Genomic DNA, 18,315 nt, shown 5'->3' with positions numbered 1-18,315 from the left:
GTCTATGCAAAATCTATGTCCATAGGCAATCCTGCATAGGAGGCAGGTGCATTCAGGTCTCCAATCCATTGAGTACCTCACCAGAGTCATTATGTAAGGTGGGCAGCTATACAAATGTGAAAAATAAATATAAACTGCACGAAAAATTCTCCACACAAAATGTAGGTTAATGAAATGATATTTTTCAGCTATAGGGCATCATGACCTCCTCCTTGGGAGCTGCTCTCCTAAAGTGATGGATTAAGGCTGGTAGGTAAGAAGGGGAACTGTGTAAAAGAAAAGGATTAAAGTGGAGTTGATATGACCTGAAAAGATTTGGAGAGATCTTGATTGGAGGAAAGGTCTTGGTGGAATGTGGAACCTGCTGGAACAACTAGAGATCTAATGCATTGTAACGTAACAGAATGCTCAGTAGGGAGCACTCTTCTTCAGGACAAGCTCAGCATGAATACAGCTCGTGAGTTGTCTGCTCTTCCTATTCCTGTTCTACCTTTCTGCAAAGAGTCTCTAAGTGGCAATAGAAATCAATCTCTCTGTGTCTTGATTCTCAACTAATTGCAAAGATTTGGAATCAAGGATGGTTCCCACAACCAAAGATGTGCCAGTCTTCTCAATTAATGACCCCCTCCCCTGAAGGGTACAGCTATACATCCCTAATTAACCTCTTATCAGTTTGCCATTTGCAAAAGGCTCGTATCAGTTTATCTTACCAACTATACCAGTATATTCTGCAATTAAGGCTGGAGAGTATTGTCTTATTATGAACACAAAAAGAGCCATGGAGATGACCTTGTCGAAACTGGGCAAAGATGATGGTTGCACAAACAAAGCACAGGCAATCAATGTATGTTACTCTATACTGTAACAATAGACCATAGTTCCAATTAATCTTGTGCAATCTTTTTCCTGACCTGACTTGCCTTTAAGGACAGACAGAACATAGAGTTTTTACCACTTCATAGGTTCCAGATGAGATAGACATACTGGTGGCATCTTCCAGGGTGTATTTCTGAGGATCAAATTGCCACAACAATATATTTAGTTGAGGCCCTGCATGTACCATTTCTGAAAATTATGCATATAGGCTTAGTGGGGTAGTCTAGTTCCTTTGTAGGAATATGGAAGCAAATATCCCAATGGATGATAATATATCAGTCCCAGTTCACATTTTTGTGCTCATTAATGTCATGGTTATTTTTCCTCTTTTCAGAGTTGATTGGCAGCAAGCATTTGTCCGTTCTGCTAAAAGATGAAATATTTACAGATTTCTTCAACACATTCCTAAATCTTCCTGTAAGTTTCCCTCTTGAGTCAAGAATCATTTTCTGTATATGAACCAGTTATCAAAAACCTGTCATGTTGGCCTATAGCGCTATGCAAATTTGGTGACCATGATCTCAATTATTTCTTTTTTTTTTTACTAGTACTTTCAGTGAAGTGGTGATAACACAACATAAGACAGATGTACAGGATCATTAAGGAGAGATTCCAAGGTTTTTTTTCTCTAGGTCAGACATATACTGTACTTGATCCCATTGAACACTTAGTATATACTGTAACTACTATATTGAGATAAAATATATAGAAGGATGGCACTAGATGGCAGCAAAAGTTAGAGATTTGATCCAATTTTTTTCAGGGCAGATTTGTTAAGGTTAAGTCATCTTTAAGATGGGCTCCACTCATGGTGATTTCATGGACACATCCACACAGTTTTATTAAGGGGAGGATGGAAGCAGTTTGTCACTTCTTTCTGGGATGTTTTCAGCTTCCCCATCTACCTTACAGTTCTGGAATTTCCTGGAGGTCTCCCATCTGGATACGAACCATACCTTACTCTGCTTAGCTTCTGAGCCAAGGCAAAATATGCCCAGTTTTGTTTAGCTATACTCTAACACAGAGGTAGGGAAACTTGGCTCTTTTATCACTTTATCATGGACTTCAACTCCCAGAATTCCTGAGTGAGCCATAAAAGGTTCCCTATCCTGGGCCTGTTGGTTTTTCAGTTGTGGGGGAAATCAATTTTTGACTTGAATGGGACTGTTTAATATACAAATGTAGGACATATTCTTTATATGTCCTACGTTTGTATATTAAACATATTCTTTATATGTCCTACATTTGTATATTAAACATATTCTTTATATGTCCTACATTTGACTCAGAGGGGGGCCGGGACCATTAGGGAGTGGACTGCTGCCTTCAGGGATGGTGGGGGCTGGCAGCAGTGATGAGGAGGTTCCCAAGGAGCCTGTGCCAAGCGTGCATGAGTGCAGGATGATTTGTAGAAGAGAACAGCTGAAGCTGCACAGATGACTCGGGAGTAGGATGCAATGTAATGGCCCTTCCCTCCAGGGAATATAAGCCTGGTTTCAAATGGTTTTTGCCTTTGCAAAAGGCAAAAATGTTCAGAGGACTCAGCGTTGTGATTAAAGACTCTGGTTTATTTGAAGACTTCTGCCAAGGTTTTTCTCATTGGACTAATTGGCTACAAGCCATTTGTTATATACAAAGAGGTTTATTTGAAAGTTTGAGTTACTGAGTTTATCTGTGTTTGCTCTTGGGAACCTGGCTGGGTCAGAACAGGTACGTCCTCAGTGGCAAAGCCATGTCTTACCTCTGAGAAAGGGCTCTGAAATTGTTAACATCTTTAATCTCCTAGAAACTTAGGCTCAAGCTATTTTTCAGGCAATAAGAATGAATTGCTAATTGCATTTCTGAAAGTAAGGTATGAAGAGTGGGAATTTAACCATATGTCAACATTGTAATCCCTGTTCAAATTTTATATTTTGGTACTGATGTTGTATCAAAAAGTACCCAGAATCCCCAGTTCCTTTCCACTGCATACAAAAGAGGGAGAGATATGATTGGATCTCAGTAAGGCTTCTATTAACCTTGCTGGCTGAGGAGTTCTGAAAGTTGAAGTCCACACAGCTTAAAGATTGTCGAAGTTGAGAAACATTGCCTTTAAAAAATCAGTAAGTGGTAATTGTGTAAATTACATCTAGCTATGCATCTACATCTGTATCTAGGCAGGACATGATGTTTTGCTTTGATTCTTTTTTACAATGTACTCAACATTTGCTTGAAGCAAGGTTCCTAACATGGTATATAGGTAGTCCTCGACTTACAACAGTTGTTCATTTCATGACAACGGCACAGAAAAAGTGGCTGATGATCATTTTTCACACTTAACGACTTGCAGCATCCCCACAGTCATGTGATCAAAATTTGGACTCCTGGCAACTGATATGGTCACCTTTTGCAACTTTCTGGCAAGCAAAGTCAATGGGGAAGCCAGGTTCACTTAATAACCGTGTGGCTAAGTTAATAACTTCAGTGATTTGCTTAACAACTATGGAAAGAAGGGTCGTAGAATGAGACAAAATTCACTTAACAAATGTCTCATTTAGCAACAGAAATTTTAGGCTCAATTGTGGTCTTAAACTGAGGACTATCTGTATATTCTTCTCCCATTTTCCAATATGTTCTTGCAACGGGTTGTGTTTCAAAAAACCCACTGAAGTTGATTCCCCCTAAGCACCTAAGGGGAAAAAGAAAATAAGCGTATCTATATCCATAGAAACTGAAACTTCTTTTCCTTTAATTTCTACCTGCTTAAGAATGATTGCCAATTTTCAATCCTGATTTTATTTGTTAAACATAGATTATTAATTGCAGTCAAGCAGAATGTGACCCACTCCCAATGAGGTTGCCTCAGCGTTAGCCAACATACCTAGTAATTATGATGAAGGGTGGTACAGCCCACCAATAAGGTAAAGGTAAAGGTTCTCCTCACACACACACACGTGACAGTTGTTTCCAGCTCTAAGGGGCGACGCTCGTCTCCGTTACAAAGCCGAAGAGGCAGCGCTGTCCAAAGACGTCACCATGGTCATGTGGCCGGCATGACTAAATGCCGAAGGTGCACGGAACGCTGTTACCTTCCCACCAAAGTGGTCCCTATTTTTCTACTTGCATTTTTACATGCTTTCGAACTGCTAAGTTGGCAGAAGCTGGGACAAGTAGCAGGAGCTCACTCGGTTACGCAGCGCTAGGGATTCGAATCACTGAACTGCCAACCCTTCTGATCAACAAGCTCAGCGTCTTAGCCACTGAGCCATTGCTTATTATTATTATTATTGTTGTTGTTGTTGTCGTTGTTGTCGTTGTCATCATCCAATATACCTAGTAATCATGATGAAGGGAGGTACAGCCCACCAATATCTGAGCCTAAGTAGCAGCTTTGCCTGTACATAGCTGGGTTCCTACACCATGCTAAGTCGTAATATGACTGGTTAGGCATAGCAAAATGTGTGAATCTGGTTTATCTCCCCTCTGCTTCATCTCTCTCTGCAGGTGTTTGGTCAGACACCTCTTTTCATTTGCAGAACGCGACAGTGGTACCTGTGGCCAGAATTACCATGCAACCAGGTATGATTTTTCAGTGGTGTTAGAGGATGGATGTCATTGATTTATTCCAAACCTGGGAAATATAGCATATTAAATATAGCTTCAATACTATAGGCTTGTAATCTAATCATTGTCATTCTTTTCCATAAGATTAAAGTACAAAAAAATGTTTGAAAGCCCAAAGTATATTAAAAATGTCTCAGCGCAAATCAAGATAAAAAGAAGATGCTTGATGAGAATATACTTATCTTTTATGGTCAATTCTTTGAAGTATGTTATGTTTTACGGTGAAAATTGGAATTTGTAGGCACCTATGCCTTATGTCAACAACTTCTTTGTGTAACCCAGAACAGTTTGCATTAGTGTTTTTCAACATAATGTCCACAATTTTATCTATTTGTGTTCTCTTTTTAGGGGCAAATGCAACTGTGTGATTGTCCCAAAGGTGCTTTTTCAAAAAGCAACTAGACTTCATTTTTCCTTGAAGACATTTTGCTTCTCATCCAAGAAGTTTCTTCAGTTCTGTCATTATTTCAGGGGTCATTGTTCTGTAGTTTATGGCAGGACACCCTTTAGTCTCCAAGAATCAGAATGGTCACTCTAGCAGTAAAACTAAAGGAAATAAAAGGAGAAGATAAGAGAGAAGAAAATAAGATTTATTAAATCTAGTTCACCCATCCTCATCTCATATTTATTAAACAATCTACTTGTTCCAGTGTTTTTGTCACTCATCTACAGCTTCAGATTTACTTCTCCTTTCCCTTAGCTCTACAGGCACATGATATACTTATTTTCCTTCTTTCATTTCTTAATTCATATTCTTTACTCCTCTTTTATTCTTCTGCACTTAAGACTACATTCAGGTCCAGTATTTCTGACTTTTATATCATCAGCATTGGGAAGTCTCCAAAATGGTGGCCAGATTTTGTGCCATTACCATGGCAACCAGAAGATACTGGTTCCATACAATAGGTAGGGTTAATCTCAGGTACAAAGAGATTTTAAGTCGTGGTTAATCCTTTCTTCTGACAGAATCACTCACATATGGTCACAGGTTCTCTAGAAAACAAGTCATAAAGTTCTCTAAGGTTGCCTGCATTTCAGAATGGCAATTCTTTTCTTGCATTAATCTTTGGCTCATTCAGATTATTTTTTTAAACATTTCATTGCTCTTTTGGGGGGGTTCATACAGGTATCAAAGCACAAAGGCTTATTGAATTGGATGGAGAAGCATCGGCTGCCTTTCTTCTGCAAAACAAATCTGTTTCTTCACTATGTACTCTGTGAGGAGCTTGTCAGTTTCATCCGGTCTCCAGAGGCAGGTGAGAGTTGAAGCTAAATGTGTTACGTTAACACAGATAGCTGATGCCATGGATCAGCTACTCTATGCGCTGAGGGAAGTACCAGGTTGTGACAGGTAGCTACTCCAATGGCTCTAAGTATCTGACAAAAACATTCCTCCATCATAATGCTTTGATTGTCAACTGCTGACGAAAACGGGGAGGGCAACCAAGTGATGGCTCAACCAATGACTTCACATAACACAGCCTGTATATCCAGAACCAGCTCTCTACCATCCAATGGCAAGCTAGGGCAGGAGCAAAATTGATAGCAATTTTTGTAACCACATATTCTCCTGCTAGCTAAAGACCATGTAGATGACACTTTAATAGAGGCGTTTAATGAAAGGCCCTTCAGTTAAGAGCACTGCTTTAAACATGACTCTAAAAACCTTCCAAATGTGCAGAAGTATGAATAAATCACCCTGACTGCAAGTCCTTATTGCAGTTCTGATTTTTTTCCTGGAATATTGTACCTTTCCTTTGTTGTCACACAAGTCTAGAAAGAGACATGGCTGCTTTCCAGGTTTGCAGACAGCTACTACACTTGCACTCCAGCATAGTCTTCAGCACTACAGAGCCCTACTTTCTACTGCTGTCCCAACCAAAGTGAATTAAACCTAAGTAGAAATTCTGCAACACTTTCCATTGCTAAGTATTGAGCATGCTGATGTTTTGTTGTAAGTCTTACTTAAGGAGTCATAGATTCTGTTCAGTAGGTAGCTATTTTCCATTTTACTAGACCAGCCTGACCAACAATCAGAAAGGAACCAGTGACTTACCTAATAGTAATTGAGGGTTACACTGACAGCCTTATTTTCCAAAGGTTGTGAATGTGACAAGAGAAAGGACATTTTATTAAGCACTAAGCCCTGCCCATCTGGTTCAAGTTCTCCAACACTTTGCCAAGAAACTGTCACTACATCAACTCCAACAGACCCAGTTTTGTATAGTAGTTAAAGCATCACCCTAGAAACTGGGGAACTATGAGTTCTACTTCTGCCTTAGACACAAAGCAAGTGTGTTGACCTTGGGCCAGTCACTTTCTCTCTACTCTAGAAAGAAGGTCATAGCAAATCACTTCTGCAAAACCTTGCCAAGAAAACTGCAGGAACTTGTCCAGCAGCCACCAGGAATCAACAATGACCTAACAACAATTTTTTTTAAAAAAAAGTCAGCTCCAAGCATTTGTTCAAGAAATAGTTGCATTCTGTCACATTATAACTTTACACTTTATGCAAAACGTGTACTTAAGCAAAACCTCTCACTAAAATTACAGTTGTTTGAGGCATATTTTGCTATCCAAAAGATCACCATTCCTTAGACATTTCCAATGAAAGTGGTTCAAGTTAAAAACAGACGGATAGGTCTTGTTACAGGGCGCGCTCCATCATTGTACAAGCTTTTGATCTTATAAATCTGAAATGCAAACTGGCTGGCTAGTCATGGAGTTAAAAACTGCAGCTGGATTAATTATATTAACATAGAAAGAAGCAAGTGATGGGTTTTTCAGTGGACAGCAAGGCCTTTTCAGTAGGAAAGAGAAAGCAAAGCCCAGTTGATGACCTGCCTTCTTCTCTTTTTTTCCCTATTTTGTCACTTTTGGTACAAAAACAAATAATTTCTACGCCATGGGGCAGGACCCCATTCCACCCCTGTAAAAACTGTTATGTATTTGCATACTTGAAATACTGCCTTGTGATTGGTCCGTCAATACTGCCCCTTGATTGGTCCATCAACACAACCTCCGATTGGTCCATCCTGTACATTTGAATACTTGTAATACTATCTTTTGATTGGTCCGCCTGACGGCGGGAGAATTCAAAGAGCCGTCATTGGCCACGAAGCCGCGAGCAGCCACTATAAAAGAGGCTGCCGCGGCTCCGGCTTTTTGAGTTTTTGCAAGAGACTAATAAAGAGCTGAAAGTCGCACTGGTCTCAAGTCGATCTTTCCCGCGACATAACAAAAACGTTCTCTGCTGACATTGTCTTTGCTTTTGCTTTGCAGCTGAGATGTTGCGATGGAAAAAGGCTGATCAGTGGCTGCTTGAAAAATGCATTGCTGGCTGTAGAGGCATGTGGCGTTTTCGGTCCTTCATGCAAGGAATGGCAGGTAGACAAGGCAGCACTAGAAATCACGTACCAAGAGAAACAGCGCTAAGTTGAAATATTCCTCTCCCGGGTCAATGGAGAACCATAGTTCAAAGAATAAAGCTGTCATGACTCCAACAAATCCACCCCCATTCAAAAGTCTCTAGCCGCATCTCTCGGAGTAAAAAAAAATGATTTATTTGGAGTGGCCATGTTGGCATTAGCTGGGTGCACCAGACACTAAAATACATCATTTATTTCCCCCTTGACCCTGGTCTTCCTCCCACCCCTGGACATATATTTTCCAATGGGACACATCCATAGCCAAAAGTCATCAATCATGCTCTCCAGTAATATTGTTGTGTGCCAACAGCTTTGGGCTGCCAATGCGATTATCTGAGGCATTTAAGGAATGCACTGCTTTCCTCCACTTCCTTTTTGCTGGCAACTAAAAAGACCAAAGGAGTATTTTTTTTTAGTTGACAGAAGAATAGGAAGGGGCCTCTGGTTCCAATCTTTGACTGTTTAAAATTTAATAAATTTAATAAATTTTAACAGCTAAATGTTCTTGCTGAAATCCTACAGAGCTAGAATGAATATACCTTCCCGGATCTGAGTCGTATTTCCTGCCTTGTCCCTTTTTAGAAAACATTGCAAAACCTGGTGTGGGTGATATGACCAGCAAAAGAGGTTAGCTGTGATCATACTAGCCTTCACCCATACTGTCCTAAATTCTATGCCTTGGAAACACAAGTGCAAAAAAAAAATATGAAAAGAAAAGATAAGAAAGAAAGGAGGAAAAGACTGTTCTAATCAGTGGCTACTAGGAAAAAAAATCTTACGATCTGCTACTAATAAGAAAGAGGAAGGATTTGCAGGATGGGATAGATATAAAAGCAGAGAGGAAGCATTATCCTACTTTACCTAGTCCCATTATGGCGAACCTATGGCATGCATGCCAGAGGTGGCACGCAGAGTCTTCTCTGCAGGCATGCGAGCCTTAGCCCCAGCTCAGCTCCGCCGTACATACGCATCTTCCACCAGCAAGCTGGTCTTTGGATCTCTGTCATGCATGCACAAGGGGTGGGGTGCATGCACAGGGGCAGGGGCATGCATGGTCCCATGTGGGTGCATGGGGCGCACATGCATGTGTGGGGGTGTATGCTTGGGGATGCACTCGCATTGTATTTTGGGGGGTTGCGCACCCATGCATGTGCATACACTTTGGGCACTTCGTGCCAAAAAGGTTAGCCATCCCTGACCTAGTCTAGGATTACCATATCTCAGCTGAAGAAATATGGATTCCCACAAGATGTCAACCAAGAGTCAGAATTTGATTAGTCTTTTGCTGGCCTCTAGGAGTCGTCCTAGCCCAGCCACCATTTCCAAAGGAAGACACACACACACACTGGGGATGCTTATGAACTGGGCCTAGACTGAGAGAGAGTGACTGATCCAAAGTCACCCAGGGCTTCTGCTTTCTAGCCTGGTTTTTTTAACCATGAATCTTTTTTCTTATTTAAGTTCTCAGATAAGACAATAGAACTATTGTCTATTTCATTCATTCATTCATTCATTCAATTTCTATCCCACTGATACAGAACTCTGGTCATGTTTTCATACCAGAGGTCCACAATCCCACAACCCCAGAAGTTGGCTTTATTGCAGGAATATTTCCTTAAGATCAGTGGGGGATTCAAGAATTTCCACAGGTAACCCCCCCTTTTTTTTTTACAAGAAAGCAAAGAAAGAAACACCGACTTGAACTATTTTGTTAGTATCTGGTATTGTTGGGGACTACAGATGTGGCAAAATCAGTGCTCTAATTTCTACAGGAGAAGAGCTCACCAAGTTCTGGCTTGCTGCAGAAAGGATACTTGGCATTGATGAAACAGATGAATCCCAGCAAGATCTCTATGTGTCGCTGATCCAGATCCTAATGGCCACCCACTTGCAGGAAGGGTCTACAGTTGTCACCCTCTGTAACACAACTGTTGGTAAGTGACCAGGGGTGGGATTCAAATTTTTCAACAACCGGTTCTGTGGGCGTGGCTTAGTTGGTGGGCATGGCTTGGTGGGCATGTGACTGGCTGGGTGTGGTCAACTCAACATCACTCACATCGAGGCACGCATCTCCTCGCCTGGCCTCTCAGCAGATACGTTGTCTTCTGTTCTGAGAAGGTTCTGGGGTGGGTGGATCTTGGGAAGGTTCCAGTTTCACGAAAACCTCTGTTCTCTTACCACAGAGCCCACCCAGAGCCTAGTGCCAAATGATTTGGTTTCTGTATTGCCGTGATCGTCAGGGGTGGGATTCAAATTTTTGAACAACCGGTTCTGTGGGCATGGCTTAGGTGGTGGGCGTGGCTTGGTGGTCATGTGACTGGGTGGACATGGCTTGGTGGTCATGTTATTGGCTGGGCGTGGCCAACTCAATATCACTCACATCAAGGCACGCATCCCCTCGCCTGGCCTCTCATGACTGTGGGGATGCTGCAACAGTCGTAAGTGTGAAAAATGGTCATAAGTCACTTTTTTCAATGCCATTGTAACTTTAGATGGTCACTCCACACAAGCAAAGTACCAATAAAGGAGGAAAAAAAACTCCAGAGAAGTTCCAGAGACAGGAAGTCTAGTCCTGCCAAGAATGTAATATGGGTTAACGGAGAGGCAGTTTCTGTAAGCAACACCAGAATGTTTCCTTCCTGCCTTCCTTACAGGATTAGGCCAGTAATTTCTCCTAACAACTGGTCCTCCGAACTGCTTAGAATGTTAACAACTGGTTCTAGTGAATAGGTGCGAACCTGTAGAATCCCACCCCTGTAAGTGACATATATCTTGCGGTCAGAATTGTCATTTTCTAGCTACATACTGTGCTGGCTGTGCTTTCTTCAAAGAAAGTTATATGAAAAGCAAAATCTATCTAGGTCAGGAACTTGCTTTCTTACAAAGATGAAACCCATGCTTCCAAAGAGCCTTAGATCTCCATCTGCTTTCCCTTTTCTTTTCATTAACAATTTCTGTGCGTATGCACACACACACACACACACACACACACAAACACCTGTTTCACAACATTGAGATTCTATTCAACATTATGGATTTCCTCTCAATGACCCTTAGTAGACATGGTCAGAATAACACTCAGTAGATGTATTTGTATTGTACATTTAAATCCACTACTGAATTGCTTCATATTCTGAGTTCACATAGTATATTGAAACCACAAACCAATGAAACAGACAAGGGTTGCACAAGCCTTAAAACCACAAAAGAACCAACCGAGGTTAATAATGACCATACTGACATATGATAATGCAGCCCTTAGGCCTTTAACTAGTTAAATGTTTCATATGAACACACACCCATTTAGAATCTAGAAGGAGGTATGAATATAATTTTGACATATAGTCATTTTACAAATCTGTGCATGTATAGGCTTGAAATGTTCCTTAACATTTTAAATCACAGAAGAAGCCTTGGCTATCAGAAGCATAGAAAATTCTTGCAGCAGAACGATGGGATTATCTGAGCTTCCTCAAACTGGCATTCCTGCAAATATGCTCACATTGAACTTGCAAAATTCCTAGCCAGAAAATTCTCAGAAAGATTTGCCTAGGCAGTAACAGCTCAGTTATGGCCTCCTTAGGTCTGATCCAAACATCAGAAATCTACAAGTCAACATGGGATTAAAAAAATTCAAATAGACTCTTTTCCTCCTTTCATAAACAAGGCAATCCCTGAGCCTTCTTTTTCTGGTTTGTTCTTCTGTTCCCAGAATCACTTCTGAAAAAGACTCCCTTTCACCAGCAACACGTTCACACTCGAAGGGAAATCCTACATGAGATGCAGAAAGTGGCCCTGTTCAAGATTGAAAGCTACTGGCTCCCCAACTTTTTCATTCATTGCAAATTAAGCATGGAAGAAGAGCCCAAGTGTCTCCGACTACTCAAGCAGTATCAGGACCGCTCACTTCAAGTTGGCCTGCAGAGGCAGAAGTTGACAGCTATGCCTCCGATGAGCATCCGAGAAAGCCATTTGGACACAAAATTCTACTTCAGTTTGAAAAACAAAAGGGAACTATGGGATCAGATCAGAGGTAGGAGCCTTTCTCACAAAGGGAAAAAAAAAGATGGCCGCAGCCAGAAGTCCAAATCATATAAAGGCAGTCCTGTTGCCAAGAAGCTGAGCTTCTCCAGAAAGAGCTTGTCAAGTGCCAGCCCTCGTCACACAGAACCCATCTGGGACTCTGAAGATGGCACGCCTTTCGATGAATCGCCGAACTTCAAAAGCAGCCCAAGCCAGTTCTTCACCTCTCCTGTATTGGATGAGTTCCCTGACAAATGCACCTTTAACAAATTGCGCTCCTCCACTCCGGTGGTGCAGTTCCCTTCCATGCTCACTCTGAAAACTCTCGTCAAATCTTCCCCATGCTTAGACTTCCTTCCTTGGGTGCTCACGGCTGACAAATGTGCTGGACGCCCCTTCAGGGAGTTTTTGCTACGGCGGAACTACGCAGTAGAAGTCCATCTCCTTGATCTGTGGCATGACCTGGAGGACTTCTTGCGCATGATGTTGTGCTCCCTTGGTGAAGGGAACATCCTTCTGCGTCACGTGATGGGGGAAAGGATTTGTGAGCTGTATCTGACGCAGAGCAACAACTGGCATCTGCCCCTGAAACTAACAACACTCCAGAGCTTGCAGAATCTCCTGCCTTCTGGTCATGTGATTCCCTGGGTCCTGAAGGCACAGAAGGAAATCTGTAAGGTGGGAAGTCCATAATCTCCATCCTTTTCATAGGCAAAGCAACCTAATCTTTCAGCAGCTTTGCTAGGTCCTGGGGCTAGGATGCACGCAATACCTCTGGTTTGCCAAACAGATAGAAAGGGTGCTTCGCTGCTTGTAACTAACATGGCACAAATGTGCTTTGGCACATTTGTATAATGTTGCTTTGGCAACATTTGCTTTCTGCAGGGTTCCCCCTTATTCTAAAACTTAAATAAAATCTGCTGGGCTTTTTCACCCATTGCTTGCGAGGAAGTTAGGAGGAACAGACGCAATAGAGGCCAAATAAGGATTGGCAATGGAAGCGTCAACATTTCTGATAGCGCAATTTACCGCCAACTCAAAAAATGGGAGGAGAAAACAGTATTCAACAATAAGGAAAGGACCAGTATCTAGTTCAGGGGTGTCCAACCTTGGCAACTTTAAGACTTGTGGACTTCAACTCCCAGAATTCCTCAGCCAGCTTTGCTGGCTGAGGAATTCTGGGAGTTGAAGTCCACAAGTCTTGAAGTTGCCAAGGTTGGACACCCCTGAACTAGTTACTGCTAAATAAATAATTATTGTGAAACTGAAAGAAAACCATTTACTTAGGTGGTGTTATTATGTTCATTCTAGATACTCAGCTGCCTCTTTGAGGAGTTTCTTCAGAACGATGACAAAATGTTCCTGTATTATGTGGTAAGAGGGAGCTATGGAGATTTTTAGTTCTGGGGGGAGAGACAAGTAAGAGACCCCAATACAATACAAAAAACCCAAACAAACCTCGATTTACAACCACAATGGGGTCCAACGTTTCTGTTGATAAGTGAGACATTTGTTAAGTGAATTTTGTTCCACACTTTAGGACCTTTCTTGCCACAGTTGTTAAGTGAATCATTGCAAGTATTAAGTTAGTAACACAGTTGTTAAAGTGAATTAGGTTTCTCCATTGACTTTGCTTGCCAGAAGGTCACAAAAGGGGATCCCAGCGACCTTGGAACATTGCAACCCTCATAAATACAAATCAATTGCCAACTGTCTGAATTTTGATCATGTGACCACGGGGATGCTACAACGGTTGTAAGTGTGAAAAATGGTCATAAGTCACTTTTTAGTGCCATTGTAACTTTGAACAGTCACTAAATGAACTGTTGTAAGTTGAGGACTAATCATACAGTCTTGGAGGAGAAACATCAGATTTCAGAAGGAATGGATGTTAGATTTCAGAATTTGCTTTGGTAGCATGTGACATGAAGGTCTGTTGCCTGATGAAACAAGCTTTTAAAAATTAGTTTCAATTAAAGGCCATCAGAATAGCTCAAGAATGGGGCTTTCAATTGGATTAGGCCAGAGCTGTACTCAAAAGTAGTCCTTCAAGGCACTGTGTGTAAAAAAACAGAGTTTTAGCAGACAGATATTTCCATTTCTCCAAACCCTCCTGATTATTGAACTACTGACTTTGATGGCCAAAAACCAGGAATTTAAAAAAAAAAAAAATCTGACAAGCCCATAGAAAGCAAGTAGAACATTGGACAAGAGAGGATTCAGAACGAATATACTGCCCCCAGGTCCCTCAGAATAGGACTACAAGATCTGAGCTGAAAAAAAGTTTCAGTGATCACTTGGAAGCATCAAAGATTTAAAGTTTCATGGAGATTCTATCTACCTTGTGGAGACTTTTGCAGCCTAGATCTGGCAGTCCAACCTCAGAGTCTGGGGCGGGGGAGTTCTATATGGATCTGCATCAAACTCTAATTGTGTAGTTTTCCAGCATTTACTATTTTGAATAACCAGGTGTACTTTGCATGTTTATATTTTCTTCCGTAGAGTGGCAAGGAAAAGAAACCACGTGCAGAAGAGCCGTATGACAGAACGGAGAACCTGCGGCTGATCAGAAGGGCCATTGAATCCTTGCATCTGAGCCAGGCCTTAGCTGGCATGAGAGACTTTGACCTGCTGACACGAGAGCACTGGAGACTGTTGGGAATTCAGGACCTGGCCACAGGAGGCTCTATTTTAATGGAATTGGAGCCTGTTGCACCACAGATTGGTAAATGGACAGAGCTGGCTCAGCAAAAGCAGTGTTTAATTGGAGAGCAAGATCTGAGTCCTTGCAGGGTTAGCAATTTAGAATATATTTGGGGTACATGGATCTACACTTATCTGCTGATACACAACATGCTTGGTTAAGCTACAATAGGATGGGGTAATCTGTGACTGAATGATTGTGGGAAGTCAGCCACTGGCTTAGCATCAGAGGTGGTATTCAACAGGTTCTGACCAGTTCTGGAGAACCGGTAGCAGAAATTTTGAGTAGTTCAGAGAACTGGCAAATACCACCCCTGACTGGAGATTTTACAGTGTCTTTCCCCTGCCACGTCCACCAAGCCACGCCCATAGAACCGGTAGTAAAAAAAAATTGAATTCCACCACTGCTTAGCATGCTATGTGTAACAGGCCATTTACTGCTATTTGTTTGACCTGGTTTTAGATTTGGATGTCCTGAGGTAGATTTCCAACCAGTTCTCAGAAGTGTAAGGAGATTAGGTTTGCAGAGTTTCATCTCTGGAATAACAAGAGATGGTTCTTCGGAACTGTGGCAATGTTAGGCAGCTCAGAGAGCAGAGCTAGCCGGATTGAATTAGAGTCTGCTTCCTGGTTGGGCAAAACTGTTTGTAAGAATGGAACCAGAGGGACTAAAATGCATGGTTGAACCTCTTGTGACTACAGATACAACTTCACCTGCAATTTCATGGTGCATTGAGTTACATCTGAGTTGTAACTTCTTTCCCCATAACTTAAACAAATCCCGAGTAGCCAACTCAAATGAGTAGCTTAAAACCACTAATGACTGTCATGCTTGTTCTTCCCACTTCTCCCCCTGCCCATAACAACAGATTATGGCGGCATGACATTTGAGGAGCTGGCTCGGCTGAATCCTAAGATGGCTGTGGAACTTCTTAGCAAGAACTTCAGGGAGTTCTGCAAGAGATGTCCATCAGGCAGTGAGTTCTTGGAGCACTGGAATCAAGAGGAATCCACAAGTAATATGGAGGAAAATGGAACAGAAATCCCAAAAGAGATGATTAGAGTGTATTGGTGGCTTTCTGTTACCTTAACATCTAAGAATAGGGAAAGAAGAAACATTTGGAGGCATCTAAAAATAAAGTACAGATACTCCTGGTTTAGCAACCACAATTGAGACTAGTGGCTTGATCATTAAGCAAAGCAATCATGAAGTGAAACCATGATTGGGTTTATTATCCTAATACAGCTTTTCTTACCTTTACAGAACCGTGAAAGTTGTAAATATGATGATTGGTTGTATAGTTATTTTTTCATCATTTTAGAACTGCAAACCGTTGCTAAATCAGGCAGTCGCTAAATGAGGACTACCTGTATTTCCTGCAGCAGTCTTGAGATTCTGCAAGGATATCATATTTTCAAAGTACCAGCATTTCAAACTCTTGTTGCCCAAATTTTATGATTTCACCATGGAAATGAAGTAAGATATTCTGATGATACAAGATACTGCAGGAACAGGAAAAATCTAGTTGTTTGTAAGTGGGTGAGGGGAAATGATAGCCACTTATAACCTGCCAGTTATTATTAGATGATAAGGGAAATGCCTGAACCTTGTCTGACCAAAGCTTCCTAGACCATAATTACGCACACACTTATTTTAAAACAAGTCTTATTTTATTGCAATGCTGGGAATTGTATTCATTCCCAGCCGGTAATGAATCTCAGTCCCTTGAGATAAGCACCCACCTTTCTTTTCTGTGAAGTGCTGCCAATAAAAGAAGTATCAAATGAATTTAAAAAAAAACAACCAGCCGAAGTACAAAGAGCTTCAAGAATGAGTCTGAACCGAACAAATGACTTTGCTTCCTGCAAAGGTTTTGTCACCTTTGCCTGTCCTTTATACCTTATGGGATGGGCAATCACCTCCCAGCCTTACTCCTAAGTTGCCTCTTTTGTTTTAGCTGCTCTCGCCTTCTAGCAGCTCTGCGCACATGCGCACTGGTAACAGGCTCCCTGGGTCCTCTGCCTTGCTGCTGCCAGAGTCCAAAGGCTCTGGAGGCATCACCCCACTCCCAGATGGTCCTGGCCCCATCTCTGCATTGGATGTGGGACCCTCGTCCGAGTCCTGATCCCCTTTCTTCCCCACTGTCCGCTTCCGCTTCCGTCTGCACAGGCTGTTGGCAAACCACAACAGAACCAATTGCTGTTAGCTATCTTCACTTCCCATTTAAAACTATATCTCTTCTCTCTCAAATAAAATAATAAAAAATAATATGCAGGTATTTCGTCTGTCCATCATGGCAGTTGTCTCTTGGAATCACAGCCCCATATTTTGTGCCCTCTACCTATCCTCCTGCCTTGCTGGTACATCTAGCAGGAGATCGGATGTGTTCCCTTCAAGAGCCACCCCAGTTTGCTAACCACTCAGCAAAGGGAAATGCAGCCTCTTTTGCAGGGCACTTGAAGCTGGAAAGTGGCAATGCCCAGTTAGTATAAAAGAGCAATAGTAATAGCACTTAGACTTACAGTATATACTGCCCCATAGTGCTTTACAGCAGGGATCCCCAACCCCTAGCCGCCATCCACTACCAGGCCTTGAGCAGATCAGAACTGGGCCGCAGAAGTAGCAGGCAAGCGTTTGTGCACACACATTCCCTCTTCGTGAGCAGTGGGTGAGCATGTGCATTTGTGTGAGTGGCAGGCACACGTGGCCACCACGCAGGTGGATCCATCCACTCTCCCTACCATCACCAGACCACAAAGGCAGAAAGATTGGGGAACTCTGCTTTACCACACTCTCTGGGTGGTTTACAATGTCCACATTATTTGGATATTGCCCCAACAATTCGGGTCCTCATTTCAGTGATCTCTGAAGGATGGAAGGCTGAGTCAATTTTGAGCCTGGCAGGATTGAACTCCAGGCTGTGACTAGAGTTTGCCTGCGATACTGCATTCTAATCACTGCGCCACCAGGGCTCCTGATACTGCGATTGCAGTAGGAGAGAGCTGGAAGCATGTAAAATGGCCAATAATGATGTCAATTAATCAATCAGTGGGGAGTTTACTTTGTTGTGTGAGTAGATGCAGTAGGAGAGAGCTGGAAGCATGTAAAATGGCCAATAATGATGTCAATTAATCAATCAGTGGGGAGTTTACTTTGTTGTGTGAGTAGATCCTAATCTATATTTCCAAATGCCCAGGTGAATTGAGGATTTAATATGAGTTTCAAGTCTTCTATGCTCATCTTCAGAAGATGCATCTTGCCGACCCCCAAAACAGAGAAGATGACTTACTTGGAAATGTTCTGTTATTTCTTTGCAGAAGTGTTTGTCCGCCCAGTGGTTCCCAAAAGGAGTCTCCAATGGGCCAGATCAAGTTTCTCCTTCCTGAGGAAGGCTGTGGTTAGGAAACCCATTTCAAAGCCCAGGTATTTATCTCATACACCCAGAAGGATGCATGCTGCTCTTTCATCCCAATTCTTAGCCAAACAGGTCTTGCTCAATTAGTAGCAGCTGTAAACAACCAACCAAAGAAAGAAATGTGGATCAGGGAATTAGGGAGGGAGGGAGGCAGTAAATTTCTTCCTCCTTTCTTTCACAAACTCCAGGTTAAGGTATTTCCTCTAAAGCTGTTGTTTTCATTTAAACAGAAGCCTCCATTGCTACCAATGGGAACTTCATGTAAT

At 42.0% G+C, this 18,315-nt stretch overlaps 1 protein-coding gene across 1 annotated transcript in view; it reads left to right on the top strand.

The window, feature by feature from the left end:
- Positions 1-384: 384 nt before the first annotated feature.
- The window catches only part of RGSL1 (regulator of G protein signaling like 1), a 35,187-nt gene continuing 17,256 nt past the window's right edge, over positions 385-18,315 (top strand). Inside the window, exons 1-11 of the mRNA XM_087960003.1 lie at positions 385-457; positions 1,211-1,293; positions 4,360-4,434; positions 5,606-5,735; positions 7,762-7,866; positions 9,680-9,841; positions 11,620-12,608; positions 13,242-13,304; positions 14,433-14,655; positions 15,503-15,610; positions 17,952-18,057. Coding sequence (XP_087816129.1) covers positions 385-457; positions 1,211-1,293; positions 4,360-4,434; positions 5,606-5,735; positions 7,762-7,866; positions 9,680-9,841; positions 11,620-12,608; positions 13,242-13,304; positions 14,433-14,655; positions 15,503-15,610; positions 17,952-18,057 — 2,117 coding nt within the window. The remainder of the gene's footprint in view (positions 458-1,210; positions 1,294-4,359; positions 4,435-5,605; positions 5,736-7,761; positions 7,867-9,679; positions 9,842-11,619; positions 12,609-13,241; positions 13,305-14,432; positions 14,656-15,502; positions 15,611-17,951; positions 18,058-18,315) is intronic.

Source organism: Notechis scutatus, chromosome 3, assembly GCF_049901735.1.
Source record: "Notechis scutatus isolate UNSWTSFEM ecotype Mainland chromosome 3, rNotScu1.2, whole genome shotgun sequence".
Lineage (NCBI taxonomy): Eukaryota > Metazoa > Chordata > Lepidosauria > Squamata > Elapidae > Notechis > Notechis scutatus.
Note: the sequence above shows the minus strand (reverse complement) of the source record. Positions and strands in the feature narration are given on the sequence as shown.